Raw genomic sequence first — 25,277 nt, 5'->3', positions numbered from 1 at the left:
CCTGAAATCGTGACTCATAAATTCTAGCTTCTCCACAAGCCTTGACACTATTAATCAAAAAGAGAAGTTTTATGCATATTATTGCATGTTTGTACTGGCACACTGCCAAGTGACTAAAGTTATTCCTTTTTCATGGGGTGCGGCATAAACAACTTCCAAACTTGAAAAGTGATCAAATGAAATTAAGAAATTAATGTTCCCTGATGTCAGCAATTAAAATGTCACGATCACTGAGTCCAAGTGGGGGTTGAATTAAGTGTTGTGAAAAAGAAAAAGTTTTGCCAAGATATTTAAAATTCTGTTGGTTAAGAACAAAACCAGTAGGAACCCCAGGTTTACAAATTCAAAGAATTTCCAGGTTCAGTCTAATTTTTTTTTAAAATTAATTCTGCATTTTTCTTTTTCCCATTCACATTGTATTATTCATTCAAGGTATACTATAACTTGAAGAGTTGTGACTGTCTTGTCGACACAGAAGGCGTTGTTGCCAAATAGAATGACACCGATCACAAAGGTTAACAGTCGTTTTATCTTGCACAATGCAAGTATCAGTTTCCCCAAATCAACAATTGATGAACAATGGCATATAAGTTGATGAACAAACAACTCATTTGCCATTTGTAGTACTAGAAAACAGATCAAGAAATTTGCTGTGTACAGTCGATCCATAAACTAAACTCCAGCTATTCCTGCTCCACAAACTTGAAACGCAATCCCATTAGGTCACTAAACTTCGGCCATAATTTTGAGCATTACCGATGCTCTTAAAATACATCATAATTCAACAGAGTTACTTTGGAATTTAACACAGTGTCATGTTATCACAACGAAAGAACATTGCTCCTCCTCCTCCCTCCTCTCTCCCTCCTTTCGTACGTGGCATAAGGCTGCAGGTAGCATCATTGGCTGAGGGCGCAGCTGTGCTGCTGATGCAATTCCCCTATTACCAGAACACTGGTACTCATTTTGCTGGCCTCGGAAGGATGATGGGCTGAGTCAACCCCAACGAGTGTTGATTCAACAGCTGACGGGCTCAAACTCGGGACCTTAAGATCCCAAGCCAGCCACCTCTCCCTGTCTCTGTTCCTGTCTCTGTCGCTCTGTCCTGTTTCTTTTGTTATTTTGTGTCCTGATCCGTTCATTGATCTAGCTTTTCCACGAGCTTTGACTTTGTGTAAAAAAAAAAAAAATAAATAAAATTCACAAACACATCAGTCAGCGTTTTTCTTTACTTCTGGCTGTGGCAGTTGTATTTGTAACACCATATTCACACATTACATTCTTCTGTGGATTGCAAATACTCTGAAATCCCTTTTTCAACCTTTTTGGTTAGTCCTGGTCAGCTTCGGGTATCTTTATCTTGTTTAAACTTTGATGGCCGCATCCCCAATCTTGTGTAGAAACAGAGAACCTTGTACATGCTCCGGTTTTTAGCCTGAACCAGATGCCTTTCTTTACAGTTTCCATCTCTGCTTCCATCGACGCCAATTTTCAACAAGAATCTCTTCTTTAATTTATTATTATTTTTACTTAAAGCTTCAGCATCAGACTTGAACTATAAACCGTGCTGTCCAAGGCTGATGTTGATGTTGTCCTTTTTGTGAACCCATTTTTTTCAATCACACTCTGATTTTGGCAGTAATCTGCTGTTTTTGTACCGAGACCACCACCACCATCACCTCCACAACTATCTCGCTATTTCCTGTTACTCATATGTAAAGGTTTTATTTATTTATTTATTTATTCACATCTCATCATCATCTGATCGAGCGAACTCAGGCATTAGCATCAACTCTTCTCCACAGATCCCTTCTCTCCATACAGCCTGGCAACTCCCGCCTGCCAATACCCAAATCTCACTCTAGAGTATCGATGGAGGTTAGGGCCAGTCTACCTCGTGTTCTGTGACCGTGCAATGGTTCCCATAGGATAGCGCTATGGACAGTTTCCTCCCGGCTTCTCCAGCAATGTCCGCTGAACCTGAGATGCCTGTGCAGTAATGTCTGTGATACCTGTGGTAGTGTACCATATAGCTCACTATTTGTCAGGTGCTGTCGCCAGGAAATGTTCAGGGCGGCTCTTAGTCTCGTACATAAACCCCATCTAATCTCCTGGTCAAGGTTTGTGTAAGTGTCCAACATTTTGCTCCATAGAGGAATACACTTTCAACAGCAGCTTGAAAAAATCCTTGCTTTTGATCTCGGGTCAGTTCGCTTTTCCAGATGGTAGTTTACTTTGATGATGCTGCCCAGGATTTGGCAATTCGAATTTCCATCTCCCAAGCAGTGTCATCTACCCAAGATCCTAGGTACTGAAAATCACTGATGTGTTTTAGTGTATCTCCCTGAAGAGCAACAAGTCTGTTATCATGATTGGTGTTGAATGACATGTACTCTGTTTTGCCAGCGTTGATGTTAAGGCCTATCTCTTTGGCAGCAGATTCGACCCTATGCAGGAGTTTTTGTGCATCCTGGAAGGTATCAGAAAGTAATGCGATGTCATCAGCAATGTCGGTATCTGTGATGGTTACCGCAGGATACCTCTTGCTTCGGCGTTGTTGAAGAGTAAATCCGAGTTGCGCATGATCTCTAGTTGCTTTGCGCATCGCATAATCAAGCATGATGATAAACAGGAGTGGTGCTAGAGTATCCCCCTGAAGGACGCCTCTTAACATGTGCGATGGTGTCATTATACATGATGCCAATGGCATTGACTAAGAACTGCGGGATGCCGTAAGCGAGGAGAATTTGGAGCATTTTACCTCGGATGCTGTCGAAGGCTTTTCAGAAATCTACATATATTAAAATGGCAAGTGGATGTTTTACTTTAATGCCTTCGATTATCCTTCTTAGTGTCAGAATTTGCGTAATGGTACCTCTGTTTGGACGGAAGCCATTTTGATTATTGCGAAGTACGGGTTCAATAAGAGGACGAATTCGGTATAGCAGTAGCTTGTATATTTTAGCCAAAATGCAGGTTAAACTGATACCCCTATAATTACGAGCTTGGCCCAGATCACCATTTTTCGGAAAGGGAGTATAACTTCTGGACCACTATGATGGTTTGTCCCCATGTAATGCCATATTGCAAATATCGAGCAAATGCTCGTTTAGAGCTCCACTTTTCCAGACGTCAGCAGGGATGTTATCGTGGCCAGTAGCCTTATTGCAGGACATGGTCTTAACAACTGATATCAGTTCGTCCATGGTGAAGGGGTCAGTGTTGATCGGCAAGGTATCATCCACCACAGTCTCAACTGGTACATCAATTACCGATGGTGGTTCCCCTAGAAGCTGCTCAAAGTGCTGCTGCCATTTGTTGAGCCTTTCTTGTGGATTTTCAGCTCTTAGCTTTCCCTGGTTTATACTCTTTCGACCAGAGATTTCATTTACCGTTTGCCATGCCAACCTCGACTGATGTTGTTGGGTTGCAGCAGTGATCAAATGGGTCTTTTCTTGCACATACTGCTCTTGACTCTGCTTATAAGCTTCCTTCAGCTCTCGTTTGGCTTGATCATATGCAGTAAAGTCTACAACATGGTCATCATTCAAGAGTATTGCTCTATGTGCGTCTTTGAGCTGAGCGCGTTTCTCAAGGACGATCTGGTCTTCCCAAGGCGCTCTCAGTTGTCTTCTTTGGCGTGATGGAACATGCCTCTTTGCGGCATACTCATGTGCTCTGATGATGTTAGTGTAAACAGACTCTGCTGTGGAGCTTTCATCGGCAGCTTGCAGCACCTCAAATCTGTTGTTGACTTCGACGGTGTAAGCGAAGCGTACGTCATTATCGGTGAGAAGTTTGCTCCAATCATGCTGTTGTGATCTTTGACTCTTTACGTTAGAGCGGAAGCTAAGTCGAATTCGCGCCGTAACTATTTGGTGATCGGAACCAACTGAATGAAAGGTGTTATATGGCTCGCAATCTACTGCACTACTGTCACTTCCTATTCATGAGGATGTAGTTTAGTTGTGCCCGTTGCTGGTTCGGATAAGTGAATGCCCATTGTTTCCCAGGTCATTTTCAAAAAGAGTTGTTGAGGGAAAACAATTTGCAGCCAGCAATCAGATAGAGTAGAAAACGGCCATTTCGGTTTGTTTCATCAAGATAGGGAGTTTCTGTGGCAGTCATTCTTGCCGATCTTAGCGTTCGTATGCCCTCCCACTATCAAGACATTATACTTCGGGACAGCTTTGATAAAGTCTGTCAGTTGGTTATAGAATGCTAAAGCATCTTCTTCATCGGAGATGTTCGTTGAACTGTAGCATGAAATGATGGTGGTTTGGGGGTTGCCGTTAAACGAGGCAGTCAAGAGTTGCTTGCCGATTACCTCGATGTTGTTGAGGGCTTGGACAGCTTTGCTACTTCGAAGGAAACCGACTCCTCCGATGGTAGCATTTTGCTGGTTCTTCCAAGCTGAACTAGTCACTAGTGTCCATCCTTTCCCCAGGTCATCATATTTGATGTCGTTGTCTTCATGAAGGATACGATGTTCTTGAATGCAGATGACACAGATGTTGTGATCTGCATTCACAACTAGCTCATTTACCTTCTTGATGGAGTTGATGGTTCGAGTGTTGAGTGTCGATACTCGTACTGTACTCCGACAGTTAACAATCCCGCTTGGATTGTTAGGCTTTCGACCAGTCGCATACTTAGCGGACCCAGCCTGGTCTCCAACTGGAGAACGCGGTCCTTTGTGGCTGCGTGACGACCGATGCAGCATGAAGATTTCATAGTGTTTGAAGTCATTGTTGCTGTTGCCTCTCGATGGCAGAAAGAATCTACAGTGGTTGCCAGTCCTATTGTTGATCGCAGTGTTCACTTGAACCAGTCTCCCCCAAAGGCGGAGTGCACTTCATACTGTTCTGCAAGTATATTAGCAGTCGCTAATTCGTGCCTCATCTACCCGCTGCCATAGATGATTTTCTGACTAGACTTTGTCTGTTTCCTATCCCTCAACCTGCCTGGAATGGTTGTACCTACCAGTTTAGCTCTCTAGGTTTTTGGAACACACTCAATGTGATAGTCAACCCACAGTGCCTGAATAACCCCCACAGGTCAGGTCAGGTATGGGAGCATGTGCCAGAACAGCGCGTCGCTGCGTCCACTTTCCGCCGGTACTCCAGGGGCCTCCGTCTGGCCATCCCCCAGGCAGATGCCAGGCCCATCCCCATCTCCTTGAGATGATGGTCAACCTGCTGCAACCATGAGGCACGTGGTCGGCCCACTGGCCTCCTCCACTCATGAGACTCCCTCACTGAGAGAATCTGGTGAGCAGGATCAGCGTTAGGAAAACGAGCCACATGTCCATACAGCCGCAACTGACGCTCACGGACCATGCAGGTAACAAATCTCATCCGAGTCTCTCTCAGCAACCGCTCGTTGGACACAAAATCCGACCAGCGATAGCCAAGGATTCTCCGAAGAGACCTGGTACCAAAGGAATTAAGTCTCCCTCTCAGATCCTTGGTCAGAGTCCAAGTCTCGCACCCATAGAGCAAGACTGGAAGTACCAAGGACCTGAAGACTCGGACTTTCGTCCTCCCGCACAGGTACCGGCAGCGCCACACCCCATGATCCAGTGAATCCATGACTCCCCAGGCCCGACCCAGACGTCTATTGACCTCTGACTCGCAGCCAGCAGAGACATGAATATCACTGCCAAGGTAAGTGAATCTCTCCACGACCTCAACATCCTCACCACAAACAGACACAGACAGGACAGCAGCATCCAAGATGTCACCGAAAGCCTGGATCTTAGTTTTGACCCAAGAAACCCGTAATCCCAACGGCTCCGACTCCTCATTCAGCACCTCGAGGGCCCCCAAGAGGATGTCTAAAGTCTCCGCAAAGATGACTGCATCATCTGCAAAATCAAGGTCCGAGATCTTGACATTGCCAAACGATGCACCGCAACTTGATCTCTCCGACATCCTCCCTAAAATCCAGTCCATACAAGTGCTGAAAAGTGTGGGGGCAAGTACACATCCCTGAGGAACTCCAGTAACAACTGGAAATAAGTCAGAGATGGTACCACCACACTTCACAGCACTCTCAGTACCAGAGTAGAGTTCAGACATCAGATCGATCAGTTTTGGTGGCACGCCACGAAGACCAAGAATCCTCCAGAGGACATCCCGATTCACTGAATCGAACACTTTACAGAGATCAACATAGGCTGCAAGCAGCCCCTGCCGAAACTCTCGTCTGCGTTCAATGAGGACATGAAGTTCAAGGATACGGTCAATCGTTGACCTCTTTGGTGTAAAGCCTGACTGCTCTGGACGCTGGTGCTCAAGCAGATGGTGGCGAACCCTATCAAGAATTATCCGAGCAAAGACCTTGCCCAGCACTGAGAGCAGCGTCACCCCTCGGTAGTTGTTGCAGTCTTGGCGATCACCCTTCCCTTTCCAGAGAGGGACAACAAGGCTCCTCTTCCAGTCAGTTGGGATGATGCCTATGTTCCAGGCAGAGCACAAAACTGCATGCAACGACACGAGTGCAGCATTTCCACCAGCCTTGAGAAGTTCAGCATGGATGCCACAGATCCCTGGAGCTTTGCCCCGTTTCAACCGGTTCACCGCAGCCCGTGTTTCCACAAGCGAAGGTGGACCACAGTTGATTCGAGGGTCAGCAACAGGGATTGTAACACCCTTGACGTCCAACTCGACAGCTGGGGGATCAGCCTGGTACAACCGCTCAAAGTAACCGGCCCAGCGGGCCTTCACTTCAGACTCCTCTGTCAAGAGCCTACCACTCTCTGCTCGAACTGCAGTGCTCCGAGGGATGGGCTTGGATGAACGTAATGCGCGAATTGCCCTGTAAGCGGGACGAGAATCACCTGTCCACAGGTGATGCTCTACCCCCTCACAGATTCCTCGCACATAGGCCTCCTTGTCCACCCTCAGTGCACGTACAGTTTTACGCCTCAGCTCCCTGAACAGCTCAGCTCTGCCATTCAGCCTGGCCCTGCGACTCTGGTCAATGGTATCCAGTGTCCCTTGAGAGACAAAATTCTTCTTTGCCCTGCGGTGAGCTCCAAGGCATCCACCGGCAACATCAAGGACGGTGGTCTTGAAGGCGCTCCACAACTCTTCAGGACCCCGCAAAGCACCCAGACCCCCAAAGTGTCCACTCAGCCTGTTTGCAAACTCCTCAGCTACTCTCTCATCCCTGAGCTTGGCAACATCCAGCCTAGGCTGGGATGGTACCATTCTCCAGGATTTAAGGTGCAGCTTTAGAGTTGCTACAACAAGCCTGTGGTCAGTATTGAGGAACTGAGCACTCCGGTAGACCCTGCAGTTCTGGATCATCCTCCAATGACCGTCAATGAGGACATGGTCAATCTCCTTTGCCACACCGCCAGCGTTGGAATACCAAGTCCAGCGATGAGCTTGTGGGCGCTGAAACCATGAACCAGCCACCCTAAGTCCATGACTTCTTGCAAAGTCAAGGAGCTTAGTGCTATTCTGGTTCATAGTTCCTGACCCATGGGGACCAACACACACCTCATAACCATCCCTATCAGTTCCAGTCGATGCATTGAAATCCCCCAAGACTAGAAGTGTATCTCGTCCGGGGCACTGATCAACCACAGACTCGAGTGTGGCGTAGAATGTGTCCTTCACGGTGAGATCACTCGCCTCAGTCGGAGCATAAACAGAGACCAGTGAAATGACACCTAAGGAGTGACGAATCCTTAATCTCATAATACGCTTGTTGACTGGTGTTACCTCAATTATCATTGGGGTCAGCTTATTGGACACAGCGACAGCAACTCCTTGGGTATGGTAACCATCAGAGCAACCAGACCAATAGTAGGTGTAACCACCCACCATTATCTCGCCGCAATCCGGTCTCCGAACCTCAGAGAGAGCTGCAATCCCGATGTCCAAACGCTTGAGCTCAGATGATAACAGAGACAGGTGATCATCCTCTCTTAGGGATAGGACATTCCAGGCACCCACCCGAAGGGACCGCCTCAGGTTAACCCAAGGAGACCGCCATCTGGTGGACGACACCTCAGCACCACTCCGACACACTCTCCCGCAATCTGACCCAGGGATTTTACCCCATGGTTTCCCTCCTATCATCAAAGATTGGGGGTCCCAAAGGCTTTGCCCCAATCCCGTCATCCGGTGAGCTGCCCTGCGAAGGGAAGCTGCACAGGAGGTACTCCCACGGAGTGGGTTTTCAGATATTTTTGCGTTTTTGCGTTTTGCTTAATGAAGGGTTTTACGGTGGCCGGAGTGCAAATCCTGCCACCAACCTCCTAATAAGAAGTAACCCAACTGCAGGAGGACATCCGCAGACACAGTTGGGCACTAGATATGGATGGCCGTTGGCTCACAAGGAGCTCCTCCGCCCTTTGACAGGTTTTGTTTTTAATCCTGCTGGGTGTCCATATCCAAACACCCTCCTCACCAGAAAACCTGGTGGGGGAGACGGTTTAGTCGCCGACAACCGACCATGGAACAGGTTAGTACAGATTTACATGGTACCTGTAGCAGGTCACAGATCGAACCTGACCTGACATGCAGCCATCCCAAATGCCCTCGTGCTGTGCTGTTCTCTTGCTATTTAAGGGGCGAGCCCAGCCAGAACATAAATCACAAGCACTCTAGCATTTGGGCACTCTGGCTTAACCTGTACGGTCCTTAGGCACACATGGGCATAGCACAGGTAGGGTGCTGGATGCCATCCCAGTATTCGAAAACCCAATGTTTTCGCCTGTCGCCTGCTTAACATCATATTTCCTTTTATTTCTCTGTGGAAGCATTCAAATATCTTTTATGTTTTTTTTTTTCTTTCTGAATAGACAGCCTAGTTAGCCTGATCATGTATTTCAGGACGAGCCTCACTCGGTGAGCGCCTACCTGCGCCACGCAATGCCTGATCCAGTCGAACATATTGGGCCCAATACATTTTTGAAACATCATGTTATGCATCGTTTTTGACCTCATCTCAAAATGGTGAAGAATCACTTTTAAAAATTAAAACATTCTCGTGTCCGGATCTGGATTTGGATCTTCATCAAATTCAAATCAATTCTTCCTTGTCATCGACTCAACCCGTGCACCAAGTTACGTCCGAATACATCCACAACTTTTTGAGATATCCTGCACACACAGACAGACAAACGGGGGTGAAAACATTACTTTCTTCCACCTTCGCTGGCAGAGGTAAAAATGTTTCTCAAAGATGCAGTTTCTATGGCTCCTGTGTCTTGTCACTATGTAACTTGGACATATGGCTCCATTACAATATATATATATATATTTTTTAAATCGGACCATTTCTGGATTAGTTGTCATTGTATATGCCACTTTATTACAGGTCTTGTCACCTGTCTTGTAATTATGTTCACCCCCCACAGGATCTGGGGATTATTGAAGACCAAGTTCATTCATGGCACTTTAATACTGCTCATGATCAAAAAGGCATTTGTCGTCGAGTGCATTCACCCTCTGCCCTCTCTTGGCAATGTCCCTCCCAGGTGTTTGCTGGGGGGAACACGGTCTGCCAGTAACCCTCTTCTTCTGAAACTCCCAAAACCCAGGCTCGCTGCTCACCTCCACTCATTTGCTCCTCTTTTCTCTCGCTTGTGGAACCAACTTCGCCAGTTTCTTCAATGTCATTCCTCCCTCCAGGGCTTCAAGAGAGCTGTTTAGCACTGCGTCAGGTCCCCCCCCCCAATCCATACTCATGATCTCTTCCACCCCAAATGACTCCATTCCTAAGCACTTCTTTTTCAAAGTTAGTGATTTTTTTTTTCCCCCTCTCCCTCACCTCTTTTGGTTTGTTCCTCTTCTTTCTGTGTTTTATTCAGCTTGTATGCAGCTTGTTCATCCCCATGTGTCCTCTTTCCCCACTCCCCCCTTACTTGATCTCACTCTCACTTGAACTCTGCTGTTGGTGATGTATACTGTCATGCAAACCACATCATTAGTTGAGGAATGCCCATATGTGCCTCCAATTTGCATTATCATGAATAGCTTCAACAGATGGCTTTGTCAGAGAACCGATTGATTGCTGAGTTTGCTCGTGTTCCAGAAGAAGGAGTTTCATGAGTTTGGCCTTGTCAGCTTATTGTTATATCCAATAAACGTATCCATAGGAATCGGAACGTTTTTCCATATTCCGTTTAAAAAATGATGATATTGGTTTATTGCATTTCTCATGAATGGAATTTTTTTTCTTTTTCTTTGTGCTTTCTGTGTTGATTGAGGAATGTCCTTTGTAGATTATGTAATTTATTTTTATTTGAGGAAGAATAGGAATATCAATTATCTGTCATGATGGCTTTGGAAGAAGCAGGGGGGGGGGAGGTAAACCAAATATTTGTTGAGATGATATTTAATAATTTATTGGAGTACAAAGGCCTCAAGTTGTATTGAATAGATCAGAATGGACCATGTTGAGCGAGGCCTTCATCCTGCAGCAGACCAAGTCGGCTCGTCAAGTCGTCCAAACTATTTGTTGATTTCTATTGCTACTTGTGTTTTTAAGTTGAAGTAACGTTTAATTGACTATTTACAATATTTGGGTCATGATGTTTAATATTTTAATGTATCCACATTGTGTTTTCAGAGCCAAAATGAGGAAGGACCTTGTGGTTTTTACCTTTCTGAGTTCACTCGTCCTTTCCCGTGCCATCCCCATTGATAAAAGTAAACTGGATGAATCGAAAGTGAAGGAAGAGCAGAAAGCCCCTGAAGTAAGTAATTTTTGCCGTTTTGCATTGCTGTGGGAAGTTAATGCAATTTATTTTTGGCTTGGTTTTGTACATTTGATACTGTCGTGTCCAGGGGGGTTGCCCCTACCTGGACGGATAGCCGAACGATTTCCTTTGGAGGCGAACAGACGAGATTCTCGGGAGATTGTGGCGCACGCGGGATGGGAGGGCGGCAAAGGCACGTCACAGATGGAAGCACAGCACAGGGATTTATTCTCGAACCCACGGCAATCTGACAACATGAGCAACTTCAATAAATACAGGGTTTAATGAAAATAAATTAAATATTTACGATGGTAGCAATTCAAAACGGGATGATAATAACGGAACTTGAGGTCAAACTAAATCTAATATTGAGGTGCCTCCACATAGACTTTAATAGCAATACAGACAAGGGAACAGAATAATAAAACAAAAATCCCTCCTTTATCCAGGCACTGACCTGTGTGCCCAGAGATCAGTTTCTGGAGCTTGATGTTCGACAAACTGCTCCATCACTGCGTGGGAAAATGCGCCCAAAATGGCGCCCAAGCCGCTCTCTGGGCGGGAAAACGTACAGGATGCAATTCGGGCTGCAATATTCAACACCAGGGCTCAGAAACCGCCGTGCAACTTCTTTCGTTGATCACACTTGCTGACACCGCAATAATGCAAGTGGTGCTGCAAAATAATGCAAAAAAAGTCACTGCAAAATAATGGTGCTGTCTCTTTCCCCGAATGGCACGACAAGAGGCTTCAAGGCTGGTCCCATGTGACTTAGCCAACAGTCATTGGCCAATGTCTTGCTCCACCACGCGAGCCAATTTGCTTCAGCACGAACACAAGAATCGTGCTGTCTTCACCGTGTCGACGGAAAGCCAGCCGTAATGCCCTTCTCTTTCAACCGCCATCTTCTGCTTCTCTCACTTCTGTCCCACTCCAAACCTAACTCTTGTCCCGACTGTCTTCTTGTCGCACCACACAAGACTCTCATCCTCCCCTAACTCTCCTCCACTCTGGCGTCACGCCCATCAATCATCCACTCTGGGGGTGTGGTTTGCTAGTTGTCCCCCCCTGGAGGCAGGGTTTCTTTCCTGCTTGGACGTGCAGCTCGGTTGTTGTTGTTTTTTGGATGTGATCCCTTTTTTATCACCGGTCTTGAAATGCAAAAACATAGGAAAAGGTCACGGGATAATCCCGTACTGGGGGAAATTATCCTTAATCCCTACTTAATTTAACAAAGCACCCCCCCCATGTGGTGATGAGTCGCACTTAAGCTCACAGTTTCCCCACTTGCTTTACATCGAGATGTCTCCTACGCGCCCACGGACCAAGCTACACTATACACCGATGAAATTATCTTACGTATGAAATTCCTCTGTCTACCCCACAAACATCACGATACTTTCTTGATATTTTAATGAGATTATCATCCAAGTTTACCACCAAGAGAAAATTCCTTGGTAAAAGCACAGGCAGACTAGAAATCAGATGTTCCTGGAGTACATAGTTTTCAAATTTCAATGCATAGAACAGCATTAAGCATTTTGAGGGAGGCCTTCCTCCTGCAGTGGACTAAATAGGCTGGTCAAATGAAGATGTATATCTGCTAAGCTCATGCCTAATGGGCAGGGCCTGTGTACCTGTTTAGCCGGAAGAGCTTTTTGAAATTTGAATTGTTCCTGGCTGCTCTCAGAACTGTTTTGTGTATCACAGGCAAGTTAATGTGTGGCAGCATTACCTGTTGATGATGCATGAACAACAGCTGGTGTGGCACTTGCTTCCTTGAACCCACTACCGTAATTGGGTCTGATCTCGATATGTAACCCCATCACACGTCTCCTTCGTAATTGGAGGGAATAACCAGTAAGCTTTCACCTAATCAATTACCCCAGGTGGCTAGGATTTCCATAATTAACCTCCATGCTCCTCCAGCCAAAGAAACCTTCATGTAGCTACCCTATTCTGTTTCAAACCATACCTGGGTTCCTCTTCAGCTGCAGATATATTGACAAGTCGCATACATGTGAGAATCAAAATTCTACATGTCCCCTCAGCCACTGGTATGGACCAGACCGATGAACCTTCATCAACTTTCCGGCCACAGTCCCTTCAGTAATACACACTGGTTTCCGACTGGTCTGCACTGGTCCCTGGTTGATGCCATCCTCCGTGCATGGCCTTTTATCCCTTCCCCCATGTCCATGCCCCACCCCGCACCCTCAAGCGTCTTTCGCTCATGAGTTGCTCCAGCACAGCTGCCGTTGCGTCGTCACCTGGACCAGGTGATGTCACCGATGTTGCCCAAACCAGTCGCACGCCACCTTTGAAGCTACCAATGGCATCACGCCCTTTGGGTCCTTCTGATGGCCGGTGCTGTACTGGATTCCTTGTGCTGAGAGTGCGTACCATGAAGGAGGTTAATCGGTCTGCACATCCAGATTGGTTTCACTCCTTTCCTTACCTTGCCTGGGCCTTACTTGGTTGTAATTAGAGGCCATGTACAAATCGCACTTCCCGAGCTTGGCTCTAAAGTCAGCAATACCATCTCTCATGATGTACATAAAAACAGGACGACTTCACTCGAATGAGTAACTGATTACAGAAAATTATCTCTCCTATATGAACACACAGATCACGCTAACTTATCATTCTCGCGAGTACAGTACATACACCCTGCAGCATAATGCATGAAATAAGATGTACAAACACATAAGTAATTTGTTGTATATACAGTGTATTCGTATTTGGTACATGAGTCCTTTGCTTTACATGGAGTATCACACTGTGGTTTTATGCTCCCACACAGTTTACCGATTCATGACAGTGGAATATTGTTCCAAATATCCTATCACACTTCGCATAATTAATCCAAGGTATTTGGTTGCCATTTGACTTATCTGTATCTATATCCCCATATATCCTCATTGATGTTTATATCAGAACTTTGTTGTGCAGGCCAAGCTAACTTTGTGAGCGTTTTCTCAACCTTTATCCATTTCAGATATAGTTTTACACCACATTGTCTGTTGGGGCCATAGTTCTTTTGGAAGATGAATCCCCACCCAATGAGACGTGTTCTTGAGGGAATGACATGATGTATCAGAAAATGCCTGTACCTGTCAGCATACAGTGCACCTTCAATTTTATGTAAATCTCTGACACCCTTGGCTGAGATGGAGCCTCACACTTGTGTTGGTCCACCCCATGCTTCACTGTGGGTACTGCACACTGACTGTTTGTTTGTTTGTTTGTTTGTTTGTTTGTTTTACCGCTCCCCGGTCCACCTTCAACCAAACTGCCGTTGATTACTACCAAACTGTGTTCAGGCTTGCACTCATTTGTAAAAGGTCACCATCCAGGTTTGGTCATCCCACTTTCATTTCCTTTGCCCATCTCAGCCTTTTTGTTTTGTTTCCTCTCCTCTGCAAAGGTTTCCCAGCACCTGTGAATCCATTGAGACCATTTTGTGTTGGTGTGCTTATTTCTGTTCTTCAATAAACTTTTACACCCATACTTTCACCTTGATCATTTTGAAGATCTTCACTGTATTGTCACCGAGCACATAGAGAACATACCCTGAGATACTTAACATCACTTTTGGAGAATTTGGACTTTCTTCCTAAACCATTTCTGTTGTAAGCTGTACCTGTTTCGTATCTCCTCCGTCTTCTGTATAGCTCCTGCTGAAAGTTGAAGTTGAGCTGAAATCTGCTGCATGGAGTAGTCTTCAATAGCTAAGACTTTTGATATCTTTATACTTGCCATGTGAAATTTCCTTTTCAGGAAGCATTGTATTCACCACACCACATTGCATTCCAATGTCCATACATATATAGTCCTGCAGGTTTACTTACTGATTGCTTGCATTACAACTACATGAACACATCACCAGGCAGTACTATGGAGCATTTCATTTTTTACAAACATACGAGATGTGATTCTATCACGTTATTTGCTTTTTATGCCAAGTTTTTCCTCTGGCCCTGCTAATCCAGTAATAAACTGGAATGGCATTCGGTAGAGCGCATACATACCTCCACCAGGCTTAACAGTTGTTTTGTATCCCACTGATTGCCGGATCTGGATTCAGACCTCCAAGATTGAATCGGCTTGTTCTTCTCACTTAACCAAGTCATCCACCTAGTTTTGTCACTAGTCGTCCACAACTTTTTGAAACGTCATGCTATGTATCGTTTTTAGCCCTATCTTTCAATGGTGAGGAAACACTTGAAATTTTTTTAAAGTCTCGTATCCAGATTCAGATCTTCACCAAAATTGAATCAATTCGTCCTCGTCATTGCACCCAACCTGTCAAACAAGTTTTTCGTCCGAATCCTTCCATAACTTTTTGAGATATCATGCTCAATAGTTTTTTATGTGATTCTTCACCATTTGAGTGAGAGGGCCAAAAACTATATTTTTGAGCTATTCTGCTCACAGACAGACAGATGGGTGAAAACATAACCACTGTGCACCATCATTGGTGGAGGTAACAAGCACGAGCATATCCGGTCTCGGGTGACATTTCACCTGCTTCCTCGCGGGCTTCCTCAGGCCAATAGAACCCAAAGCAAAGGGCAAGTAGCTGTCACATTGAAAATGCTAATTTTACGACAGATCCTTAGTCTTTGCTCTAACAGGTGTGCTTGCACCTACCTTTAACATAAAGCTGTGCTGTAACTGGGCATTTGTCATTGCAGGTTATTAGTGGTATTATATGTATCCCACCTCCCTTGCCAACTTTAGCCTGAGGAATTCAAGTGATTGTGAATGATTACCTGAGCACTTAATTGCACTTCTAAATTTGCGAACTTTCGTGTTGATTGGCTTTGATTTCATATTCTTCCAACTTTTAGCATCTGGTGCATAATTAATGCGTGTGAACAATCCCTCGCACGACGTCGCACATGGAACGTGGTAAACACATTTCTCATTTAAAGTTTAAGAGGTGCCTGAAAGAAGAAATATGATTTGAGCACGTGCGCATATTATATAATCGTGATTTAATGTGGACGTACATGGATAAACGGATTTACCAATCACTTTATACTTAATTCAAACAAGTTCATGGACACAGAATGTCGACGTGAACCGACTGCATCTTAGCTCATCGACAAAGGAGTCAGAGTTGAGCTGTTAAAGCACTAACGATGTCCTTCAGTCAGTCCGTCCTGTCCCTTCCGTCCTTTCTGTAGTGGCATTTTTTTTTTCGCCATTTTTGACAAAAAATGGCATTCCCCCCCTCCCCCCCTCTTCTCCTCAGACGGATCATCTGATCGTATTGTCTGACCTTGTCAAAGTGGACATCTCTCTGGCTGTTATCAGAGAACCACCTCACCGCCGTCGAGTCTGACATTTCACTCAAGCCGACTAGCAGGGTCTCCGAGCAGCCATCAAACTTACAGACTGGTCTCCTATCACTACTTTCTCAAACATCAACTCATCCTGGGAATTCTTTCAAAGAAACTTGCTCTCCCTCATGCACAGATTTATCCCCTCTCGTGTTCAGTTGTCTTACCCTTCCTCCCGCACTTGGTTTACTGAAGCTTGTGGCGAGGCAGTTGTCCTGAAACAACTTTCCTTTGCCTCATGGAAAGCAAACCCAACTGAGGGCAATCTCAGTTCTTTCCACAAAGCTCGGAACAAGTGTGTATCTACCCTCAGGAGAGCCAGAAAACAACATCTTTCTCATCTCAAGTCTGAACTCTCAAACCTCTCTCCCTCCTCAAAATCCTGGTGGCATTTAATCAAATCTGTTTCTGGTGTATGTTCCCCCTCCATCCCCTCCCTTACCTCAAATGGCCGCACTGCTGATTCCACACGTGATAAAGCTGAATGTCTAAAGTCGGTGTTTGTAGCTAAATCTTGTGTCCTAAACCCATCACTATCTCTACCCACTTTACCCAGTCGCACCCAACTGTCCCTGGACTCTGTATCCTTTTCTCCTGACAAGGTGGAGAGCTTGCTTTCAAACCTCGAGTCAGATTCTGCAACCGGTCCAGACGGCATCAGCCCACGTGTCCTCAAAGCCTGCTCTTCTGCTCTTGCTCACCCTCTCTCTGTTCTATTCACCCTCTCATTTACCCAAGGTCATCTGCCATCTGCTTGGAAATCTGCTAACATCACTGCCCTGCATAAAAAAGGTGCAAAAACAGATCCCTATAACTACAGACCAATCAGCCTTCTCCCAATCATCAGCAAGGTGATGGAATCCATCATCGCTTCAGACATGAAATCCTTCCTCTTCTCCAATGGCTTGATTTCCAATCATCAATTTGGTTTCAGACCAGGTCACTCTACCCTGGATATGCTGCTTCTGCTCTCCCATCAATGGATGGAGGTCCTCAATGCCAGACAGGAAATCCGAGCCGTATCCCTGGACATATCACGTGCTTTTGACACAGTCTGGCACCCTGCCCTACTCACCAAACTCTCTTCCCATGGTATTCAAGGCCATCTCCACTCATGGCTCGCAGACTTCCTCTCCTGTCGCAGTCAACGTGTGGCCCTAAATGGAATTCTTTCATCCCCTCTTCCTGTGCAGGCTGGAGTTCCTCAAGGTAGCGTTCTGGGCCCTGTTCTTTTTCTGGTTTTCATCAATGATCTCTCGGACTCTCTGGAAAATCCTCTATTTCTCTTTGCTGACGACTCCACCCTCTGCCGTACCATCTGTCATCCCTCAGACCGGCAAGCAGCAGCTTCTTCACTCACTGCAGATCTGGATAAAATCACAAACTGGTCCAACACGTGGAACATGTCTTTCAATCCAGACAAATCTCACACTCTCACTATGTCTCTTCGAAAGGACCATTTACAAAACCCCCCCCATCCACTTTCTCAACAATCCTTTGGAAGAAGTCTTTTCTTTCAAGCTTCTAGGTCTCACTATCTGCCATGACCTTTCCTGGGAAAGTCACATTTCCAACCTCGCCTCAAAAGCCAGTCGCCGACTGGTAATCCTCCGTCGTGCTAAGTCCTTCCTCGGCCCTCTTGAGCTCCTGACCACTTACAAAGCTTTTGTCCATAGCCTGATGGAGTACTGCTCTCCCCTCTGGGCTGGTGCTCCTGCCTCCCACCTTTCTCGGCTTCACGCTGTCGAAACCAGGGCATTTAAGATCATCGGCATCTCCCGCAATGAAGCTGAGACTTTGGGCCTCTCACTCAATCACCGCAGGTTGGTCGGTGGTCTTTCTGTCTTCTACCGACTCCTCTCCAGCCTTGCCCCCCCTGCTCTCTCTGCGATTTGTCCCCACCACATTTCCACAGGGCGCTCAAAGTCCGCCAACAACCCCCTTCTGGTAAAACTACCAAAATCACGAATCACTGCTCATCTTCACTCTTTCATTCCTCTTTTTTCCCGCCTTTGGAATAAACTTCCACACTCTATTCTTTCCCATTCTTCCCTCCAGGCTTTCAAAACAACTGTTCACCACCACCTCTTATCTTCCCCCATCCAAATCCTCGATCTTTTCTACCCCCGATAATCCACCCAAGCCCACTTCCTTCATTTCTCCTGCTTTCCTTCCTGAAAGTCCCTGAAATGTCCATCTTCTCTTCGCCATGTTCCCTGTCCCATCCCCATCCCTCTCCCTTCCACAGTTCACCTAATGTGTCTGTTCCCCACTGTTTTGTCCCTTCCACTCCCGCCCCTCTTGTCTCATGCCTCCTTGCTGTGAGTTGTGTGTTAGCTCTCATACGAGCCTCGACCAAGGTATACAAAAAAAAAAAAAAAAAAATTGAAACTCGGCATGACGATTCATGATGTCGGTGCACAAAAAGTAATGGAGCCCTTTAAAAAAAAAAAAATTCCCATCCAGGTGGTCATCGCACGAGATTGTGAATTCAATAACAAACAATGTCTCGTCCCGTTGTTTAATTGATACCTCATTTAACCTCAAAATAATAACCGAGGTGCCAATAAGAAGCAACGGTATTGGATTGGCATGATGTGGCAGGTGGTCATTTATGCCCTATTGCCCTTGTAGTACGTAGTTATTCAGAAGACTGCCGTATGTATCACATAAACATGATTAATGAGTTATCATGTGCAGTTTTCTTTTTTTCAGGACACAGGCCTGTACTATGACCGATATCTGCGAGAGGTAATTGATGTCCTCGAGACAGATGAGCATTTCAAAGAAAAACTGCAAGCTGCTGATGTGGAAGACATAAAGGTATCACACAACAGCTCTTGTAATTACTATCAGGTTGTCTGTGATGGAGGTTCACCTCTTCGAGATATTTTATTTTGATCATGGAGTGTAGATTGGTTACCGTCGCTACCGTATGAAGAGGCAGACTGTTTTACTTCGATCACTCCAAGCAATGCAATGTGTGGCCAGTGGAGGGCGGAGATGAACAAAAAATGATGTCTATTTCAAAAACAGATCTTCATGAAAGAAAAATTACTAAATCTTCATTCCAACTGGATTGCCTTAACTTTAGGATTTGATAGTTATTACATAATGTTTTAACATGATGCTCAACAGCCATGTGCAGAAAACCAATATGGCTATGATGTGAAAAGCAAACTAATGTGGCAATGGAGTCTAACCACAAGATACAGCTTTTTATTTAATTTTATTTATTTATTTATTTGTTCATTAAATGTTTATACTTTAGTTGTAGCGAAACGGAATGTAGTTATGTTGACTGGGCTTGTGTACTTGCAACCTTTTATGTGCATGGTTCTGCAAAGGAAAATGTTCAGATGGTGTCGATCAAATTACCCCATCCCCCAACTCTGTTCCCCCACCCCCTCTTTCTTCTGCCTCACATTGAAAGCTTTCGTTTTATGTTGCATTTTATGTGTCGGTTTAATTAAGCTGAAAAGGAGTTGTGGGATGCAGCATAGACGTGGCTTCGAGCCAAGACAAGAGGAGTTGCTGGAGTCTTGGCATGGCATGTTCATTTATTTGGAGATCAAATGCTGCGGTGCGGTTTTGTCACCATTTTGGAGTATATTTTGCTGTTATTTTTCCAGCTCTGGTGTTCAAACATCGCAGGCAGGTCAATGACCTCTGTTTTTTCCCGCCTCTCCTCCGGTCTAGCACCCTCTGCTCTCTCAGCCCTTTGACCCTCCCCAGCAATGCCAAGATGCTCACATTCTTCCAGTAACCCCTTCCTGATTAAACTTCCAAATCCTGGATGACTCCACATCTCAACTCTCTTGTTCAACAATGCTTCTCTCGGCTGTGGAACCGCCTTCTTGCGGCTGTTCTCTCACACTGTTCCCTACAGGGCTTTAAGCAGGCGACGCACTGCAATCGCATGTCATCCCCAATCTTTATCCACAACCTTTATTATCCCCCCAATGATGCTTCTTAACCCAATTGTCTTGCTTTCAGGTTTCAGTGTTTCCTACCCATCCTCTCTTTGTTCATTCCCTTGTTTATTGTATCAAACTTTTGCCCTGCTGCCCTACTATCAAGTTCCAACTTCATCTTTATGGATGCCAACACACCTCCCTCTTCACTGTGTGCATGTTCACTCACATAGATTGGCCTTCACAATTGCTGGGCTTGAATTCGATTCAACATACCTGGGATGTCATTGGGCAAATTGCTTGTGGTCTCAGCCTGCCCACAGTCTTTTGGTCAACTGGAAATGCTTCTGATCAAAGAATGGCTCAACTTCCTCCAGCAAGAACTGAATCGTCTGGTTTGGTCGATTACAGGTGTGTACAAACTTTATTTGGGATTAATGGTTGTCCAAAACAATATTAAACCCATTTGTGGGTTTCAGGACGTGGGAGGAAGTTCTCCCAGAACTCAAAATCTCCACATCCATTTTGGTAAAGCATCATGATTCATGAACCAAACTGCGAAACTTCGTTCTCAGAGCCTCATTCCAAGGGCTCTTTTCACAATCTTCACTGAACCTCTGATGGCCTCCACTTGTAGCTCGTTGGTTGTGATATTCTCCGGAATGATTTTTAAAAACTCAGTAAGGGGTTTTCTTCATCATTCCTGTGGCTCAGACTATCATCGGTACAATTTCAGCTTTCTTCACTTTCCAAGTCATCTTGACCTCATTTTTCAGATTCTTGTGTTTGGTCATTTTCCTGATATCTGTTGTATTTAGTCCAAAATCATTGGGAAATGAAACCTCGAGAAACAATGCCGACTTTTCCTTTTTTGTGTTTCAGCACTATGTCCGGACGCAATGCTTTGCAATGTCCACACTTGACGAGATCATATTGTCATACAAGGGCACTATATGTTCATGTTCAAGGATCAGATTTTGTTGATGTTTCCATGATTATACTGTGATCAGGATGTTGGAATGTTTACAGACGTGCCATTGGATTACTCTACTGATGCTGTCATGTCTTTCTGTGTACAGCTGTTCTGACATGAGTTTTTTTTTTTTACATTCCAAAAGGAGGTGGCTGATACTTTCTGTTTCTTCCCCACAAAACCTGCAATTGTCCAATTGGCTCGATCCCACCATTTTCTTGAAGCCATTGGTGTAGTGTCCTTGGTCTTGGGCATTTTCGATGACTCGTTGTCCATCCCAACTAATTTGACCTCTTCTTAGCCATTCCAAGGAGCCTTCCTTGTCAATCCCTGTCCAGTCAAGCTCTTTTTTAAAATCTTCCTTCTCTTTTGTCATTCTACCATTTCTCAGAGTATATCTGCTGATATTTCTTTTTTGTAGTTTTCCTTTTTTTTATTTTTTCTTTGCAATCATTGGGCTGCGTTTGTTTCTGTTTTGTTTTCATGTGTGGTGTGTGTAATTATCTCCGTCACCGAAGGTGAAGGAGATTGTTTTCACCTTCTCTGTCTGTTTTTTTGGTTTGTTTATTACTTGCAAAATCGAATATTTTTCAAGTATATTGGTCAGTCTATTTTGTTATATGCCTGATGTTGGTTTGATGGTTAGAGTGGTTGGCTTGGGATCCTAGGGTCCTGAGTTCAAATCCCGCTCAGCTGTTAAATTAATACCAGGTGGGGTTAACTCGGCCTGTCGTCCTTCCGAGGTCAGCAAAATGAGTGCCAGCATGCTGGTATACTGTGTCGGAGTGGCGACCCGTCCAGGATTGTGCCCAATAGCCAAGGAGACTGCTTAAGCAGCACCAATGCTCTGCACAGGTTATGGTCCCAATCTCCTCCTCCTCCTCCTCCTCCTCCTCCTCCTCCTCCTCCTCGTCCTCCTCCTTCTATTTTATTATTCTGTTTGTTTGTCTATCTGTTTATTGCCTACAGGTCACAATTTTAAACCGATCTTCACAAAACTTCACCACATGGTAGAGTTTGTCATAAGGAAGAAGCCTATTGTTTTTGAGGTCAAAAGGTCAACAAAGGCCCAAGCTCAACAACCTAGGTGGTATTTCTAAAATCCTTTATTTTCATCCGATTCACTTGAAATTTGAAGATGATTTATATTTCATGTCACTGAATTCAATCAGCCAATTTTTTTTTTTTTAATTAGGTCAAATTTGTTTTATGGATTTTGCGAGTATCGTGCTCGGTACGACGTCGTCGTCTTGTTTGTCTGTCTGTGTACAAGATATCTCAAAAAGTTGTTGACGGATCCGGATGAAATTTTGTGGACAGGTTGGATGTGTGACCATGACCAACTGAATAGATTTTAGTGAAGATCTGAATCTGCATCTGATAAGTTGTTTAAGTGATTCTTCACTATTAAGAGATGGAGCCAAAAACGATATATAACATATTTCAAAAATGTATTGGGCCCGATATGTTGTCGTGGATTAGGCATTACGTGGTGGAGGTGTGCACTCTCCCGAGTGCCCTTCTAGTTTGCATTTGTTTTTGGAAGTTTGTTGCAAAATTAAGGATCCCTTTTTTGGGCTATTGTTTTCTTGCTCGTATACAAATATCATCCGATAGTCTGTTGCGCTTTTCGCATACTCCGCTAGTCCTATACACTATGTTCTGTGCACTTTGTTAAGCTCCATCAAACCACCTACTTCTGCTCGTCTCTGTAAGTAAACCTCGGTATGCATTGTTTTTTTTCGAACACCTTATGAATTGTTAGAAGTTTCCTTGTGTTGGTGTCATGAATGTTGATCTCCAATTGTGGCCAGTTTATAAGTGCACAGCTATATTGGAATACCGGCGCTGCAAGTTGGTTCATAGCTTTGGTTTTGTTTCTTGGGGAGAGGGATGACTTCAGAATTTCTTATTCTGCGTAGGTACTCTTTGATGATTATTTTACGCATTTATTTGTTTTGTACCCGGAGGCCTTCTTCTATTCCGAAGTATTTGTAAGATGCTTCGTTTCCTAGTTCCTGTATTTTTGTACTTTCATCGATTGAGCTGTTATCTGAATTATTTTTGTTTTTCTGTGTACAAATGTGCATTTGGCATATTTGTCAAGACCAAACTCCATTCGGATGTCCGAGTACTGCTTTATCAGTTTGAGTTGATCTGCCAATTTCTTTTCATTTGGGACGAAGAGTTTTAGATCATCCATGTACAGTAGGTGTCACCTTTCTTGTTTGTTTTGGTTATTTTCCTGTTGTATGTCAGATTATATCCGTGTCCTTGTTCGTTGATGAGGTTACTCAGTGGGTCCAGAGCCAGACAAAACAGGAGGGGGGAAAGACTGTCACCTTATAAGATACCAAGTCGCATCTTTACTCCTGGGATTTCAATATTTCCTTCCAAGTAAGGTAGTACCAGTATTGCATTCCAGAGTGTCATTGCTTTCTCAGTCAGAGTACCTATTTTTGGGGTCTCTTTCTCAATCAGTGTAGCTATTTGGGGGGGGGGAGGGCGTCAGGCTGTCATTTGCCTATTTCTGCAGTGTAAGTTTGTCTGTGATCATTGGTAGACTGGTTTTGTAGCCAGTTTGCATGCTCATTTTGAACATCCATGTTTATACAAAGCAAAACTCTATCGCTGGCATCATCTTTATATATGGAGTATGGTGCTGTCAATGTGCTGGTCTTCTTCAAGCAGTATGTGAATACATTTAAACATACCATAAAATAATACAAGGTCAAGTGTGTGCGTGCGCATGTTCGTGGAGTCGGCGTAAGAAGGTGAAACAGAATACTCTGTAAATAAACCTCGGTATGCATTGGTTTTTTTTTCGAACACCTTGTGAATTGTTAGAAGTTTCCTTGTGTTGGTGTCTTAGTTGTTGTTGCCCAAAGCATTATCTTCCTTTTTCTAGGATGTTTCAAGGACCAAATTGTGATCTCTTGCTGTTCTTGTATCTTTATTTCAGTAGTTATATAAAGTCCAGAGGTGTGCTGGTGTCTTGACATTGGTGTGTGTATAACACTGTATATGTGTATTGTGTATGTGTAAAACTTTACTGAATCTTTTTTGTTGTTGTTGTTGTGGTGTTATTAATCTGTGCAGAATGGCAAGCTGGGACAGGAGCTGGATTTTGTGAGTCACAAAGTGCGTACGAAGCTGGATGAGCTGAAGCGACAGGAGGTTGCCAGGCTAAGAATGCTGGTTAAAGCACGGATGGATGCCATGCAGGGAGATGCGAATGGAGATTTTAGTAAGTGATGTTTCTTCCCTACCCCTCCACCAATCACTAAATCTCCCCCACCATGTTGGGTGGATTTTTGAACGTATATATTTAATCGGATGCATAAACGTGTTAACTGAGACAAAACAAGCAAACTTGACGAATTTACCTCTTCAAGAGACTGATTGATGCATATATATATATATATATATATATATATATATATATATATATATATATATATATATATATATATATATATATATATATATATATATATATATATATATATATATATATCTTTGAAGATTTTCTGATGCTTTTATTATTATTATTTTAACCCTGAGGATTTTCCACACTTTTGGTTCCTTTTCACTGCACCAATAATTTCATTCCTTCAACAATAATGGATAACAAAACAAGCAATAAATCATCACAAACAAGTTCATATCCCCACTATTCCTGGCAGGCCTTGTTTTTGAGACACAAAACATTCATCCTTAATTGTAGCTGCTAGCCTTCTGCATGCACAGAGGATGGGGTGTGTATGATGGGAACAAAGGAAGAAAACAACTAAGTCAAGGATGGATAACAAGACTGGGGGAAGATTGTCTGATGCGCTGGGATGGTGCGGTGTAGTGCGCTCGCTGAGCGGGGCACGACTTGTGCAAGCTTGCCAGCTATGCCTGTTAGATCGCGAAGGCACGCGAGCGGGCAGATTGTGAAGCATGAGCAGACAGACTGTCAGCACCTCTGTGCACTGCTGACTTTGTTACTTTGTGTGTGGGGTGTGTTTGTGTCTCACTGTCAGATCATCCTCATGTGAATGGCCAGCAGTGCATACCCTTTTACGCAGCTTGATTCTTCACGCCAAGAAAATAGTCTTCACGCCACTTGGATTGTTGTAATGGGGGTCGTATATTGCCCATGAAAGGAGAAGGGGCGGGGGGGGGGGATGAACATTGTGTCCACAATGGAAGAATGGCAAAGGATTAGAGGAGGGAGAAAAGTGTGAACAAAGATTCAGCGGATTCCTAACAGCTTTCTGAGGAAGCAACATCACAGCAATAACACTTATTAGAGTGAAAGTGGATGAAATAGAAGG

The 25,277-nt window shown here is 44.5% G+C and overlaps 1 protein-coding gene across 7 annotated transcripts in view; it reads left to right on the top strand.

Annotated features, from left to right (window-relative positions):
- LOC147032986 (nucleobindin-2-like) overlaps nt 1–25,277 on the top strand; it is an 85,523-nt gene that overhangs the window by 19,424 nt on the left and 40,822 nt on the right. For 2 of the 7 annotated variants that reach the window (XM_085871070.1, XM_085871069.1), the window contains exons 1-4: nt 9,710–9,756; nt 10,591–10,717; nt 18,769–18,891; nt 24,055–24,202. In XM_085871070.1, the coding sequence (XP_085727196.1) occupies nt 9,725–9,756; nt 10,591–10,717; nt 18,769–18,891; nt 24,055–24,202 (430 nt within the window). In that variant the 5' untranslated portion in view covers nt 9,710–9,724. Of the gene's footprint in view, nt 1–9,159; nt 9,183–9,709; nt 9,757–10,590; nt 10,718–18,768; nt 18,892–24,054; nt 24,203–25,277 lie in introns of those variants that run through there. The other 5 variants (XM_085871074.1, XM_085871073.1, XM_085871076.1 and 2 more) reach the window with 4 other exon arrangements.

This window comes from Eptatretus burgeri, chromosome 2 (genome assembly GCF_056783735.1).
Source record: "Eptatretus burgeri isolate ZD-2024b chromosome 2, Ebu_testis_v1, whole genome shotgun sequence".
Taxonomy (NCBI): domain Eukaryota; kingdom Metazoa; phylum Chordata; class Myxini; order Myxiniformes; family Myxinidae; genus Eptatretus; species Eptatretus burgeri.
The sequence above is the reverse complement of the archived record's forward strand: the minus strand, read 5'-3'. Positions and strand labels throughout refer to the sequence as shown.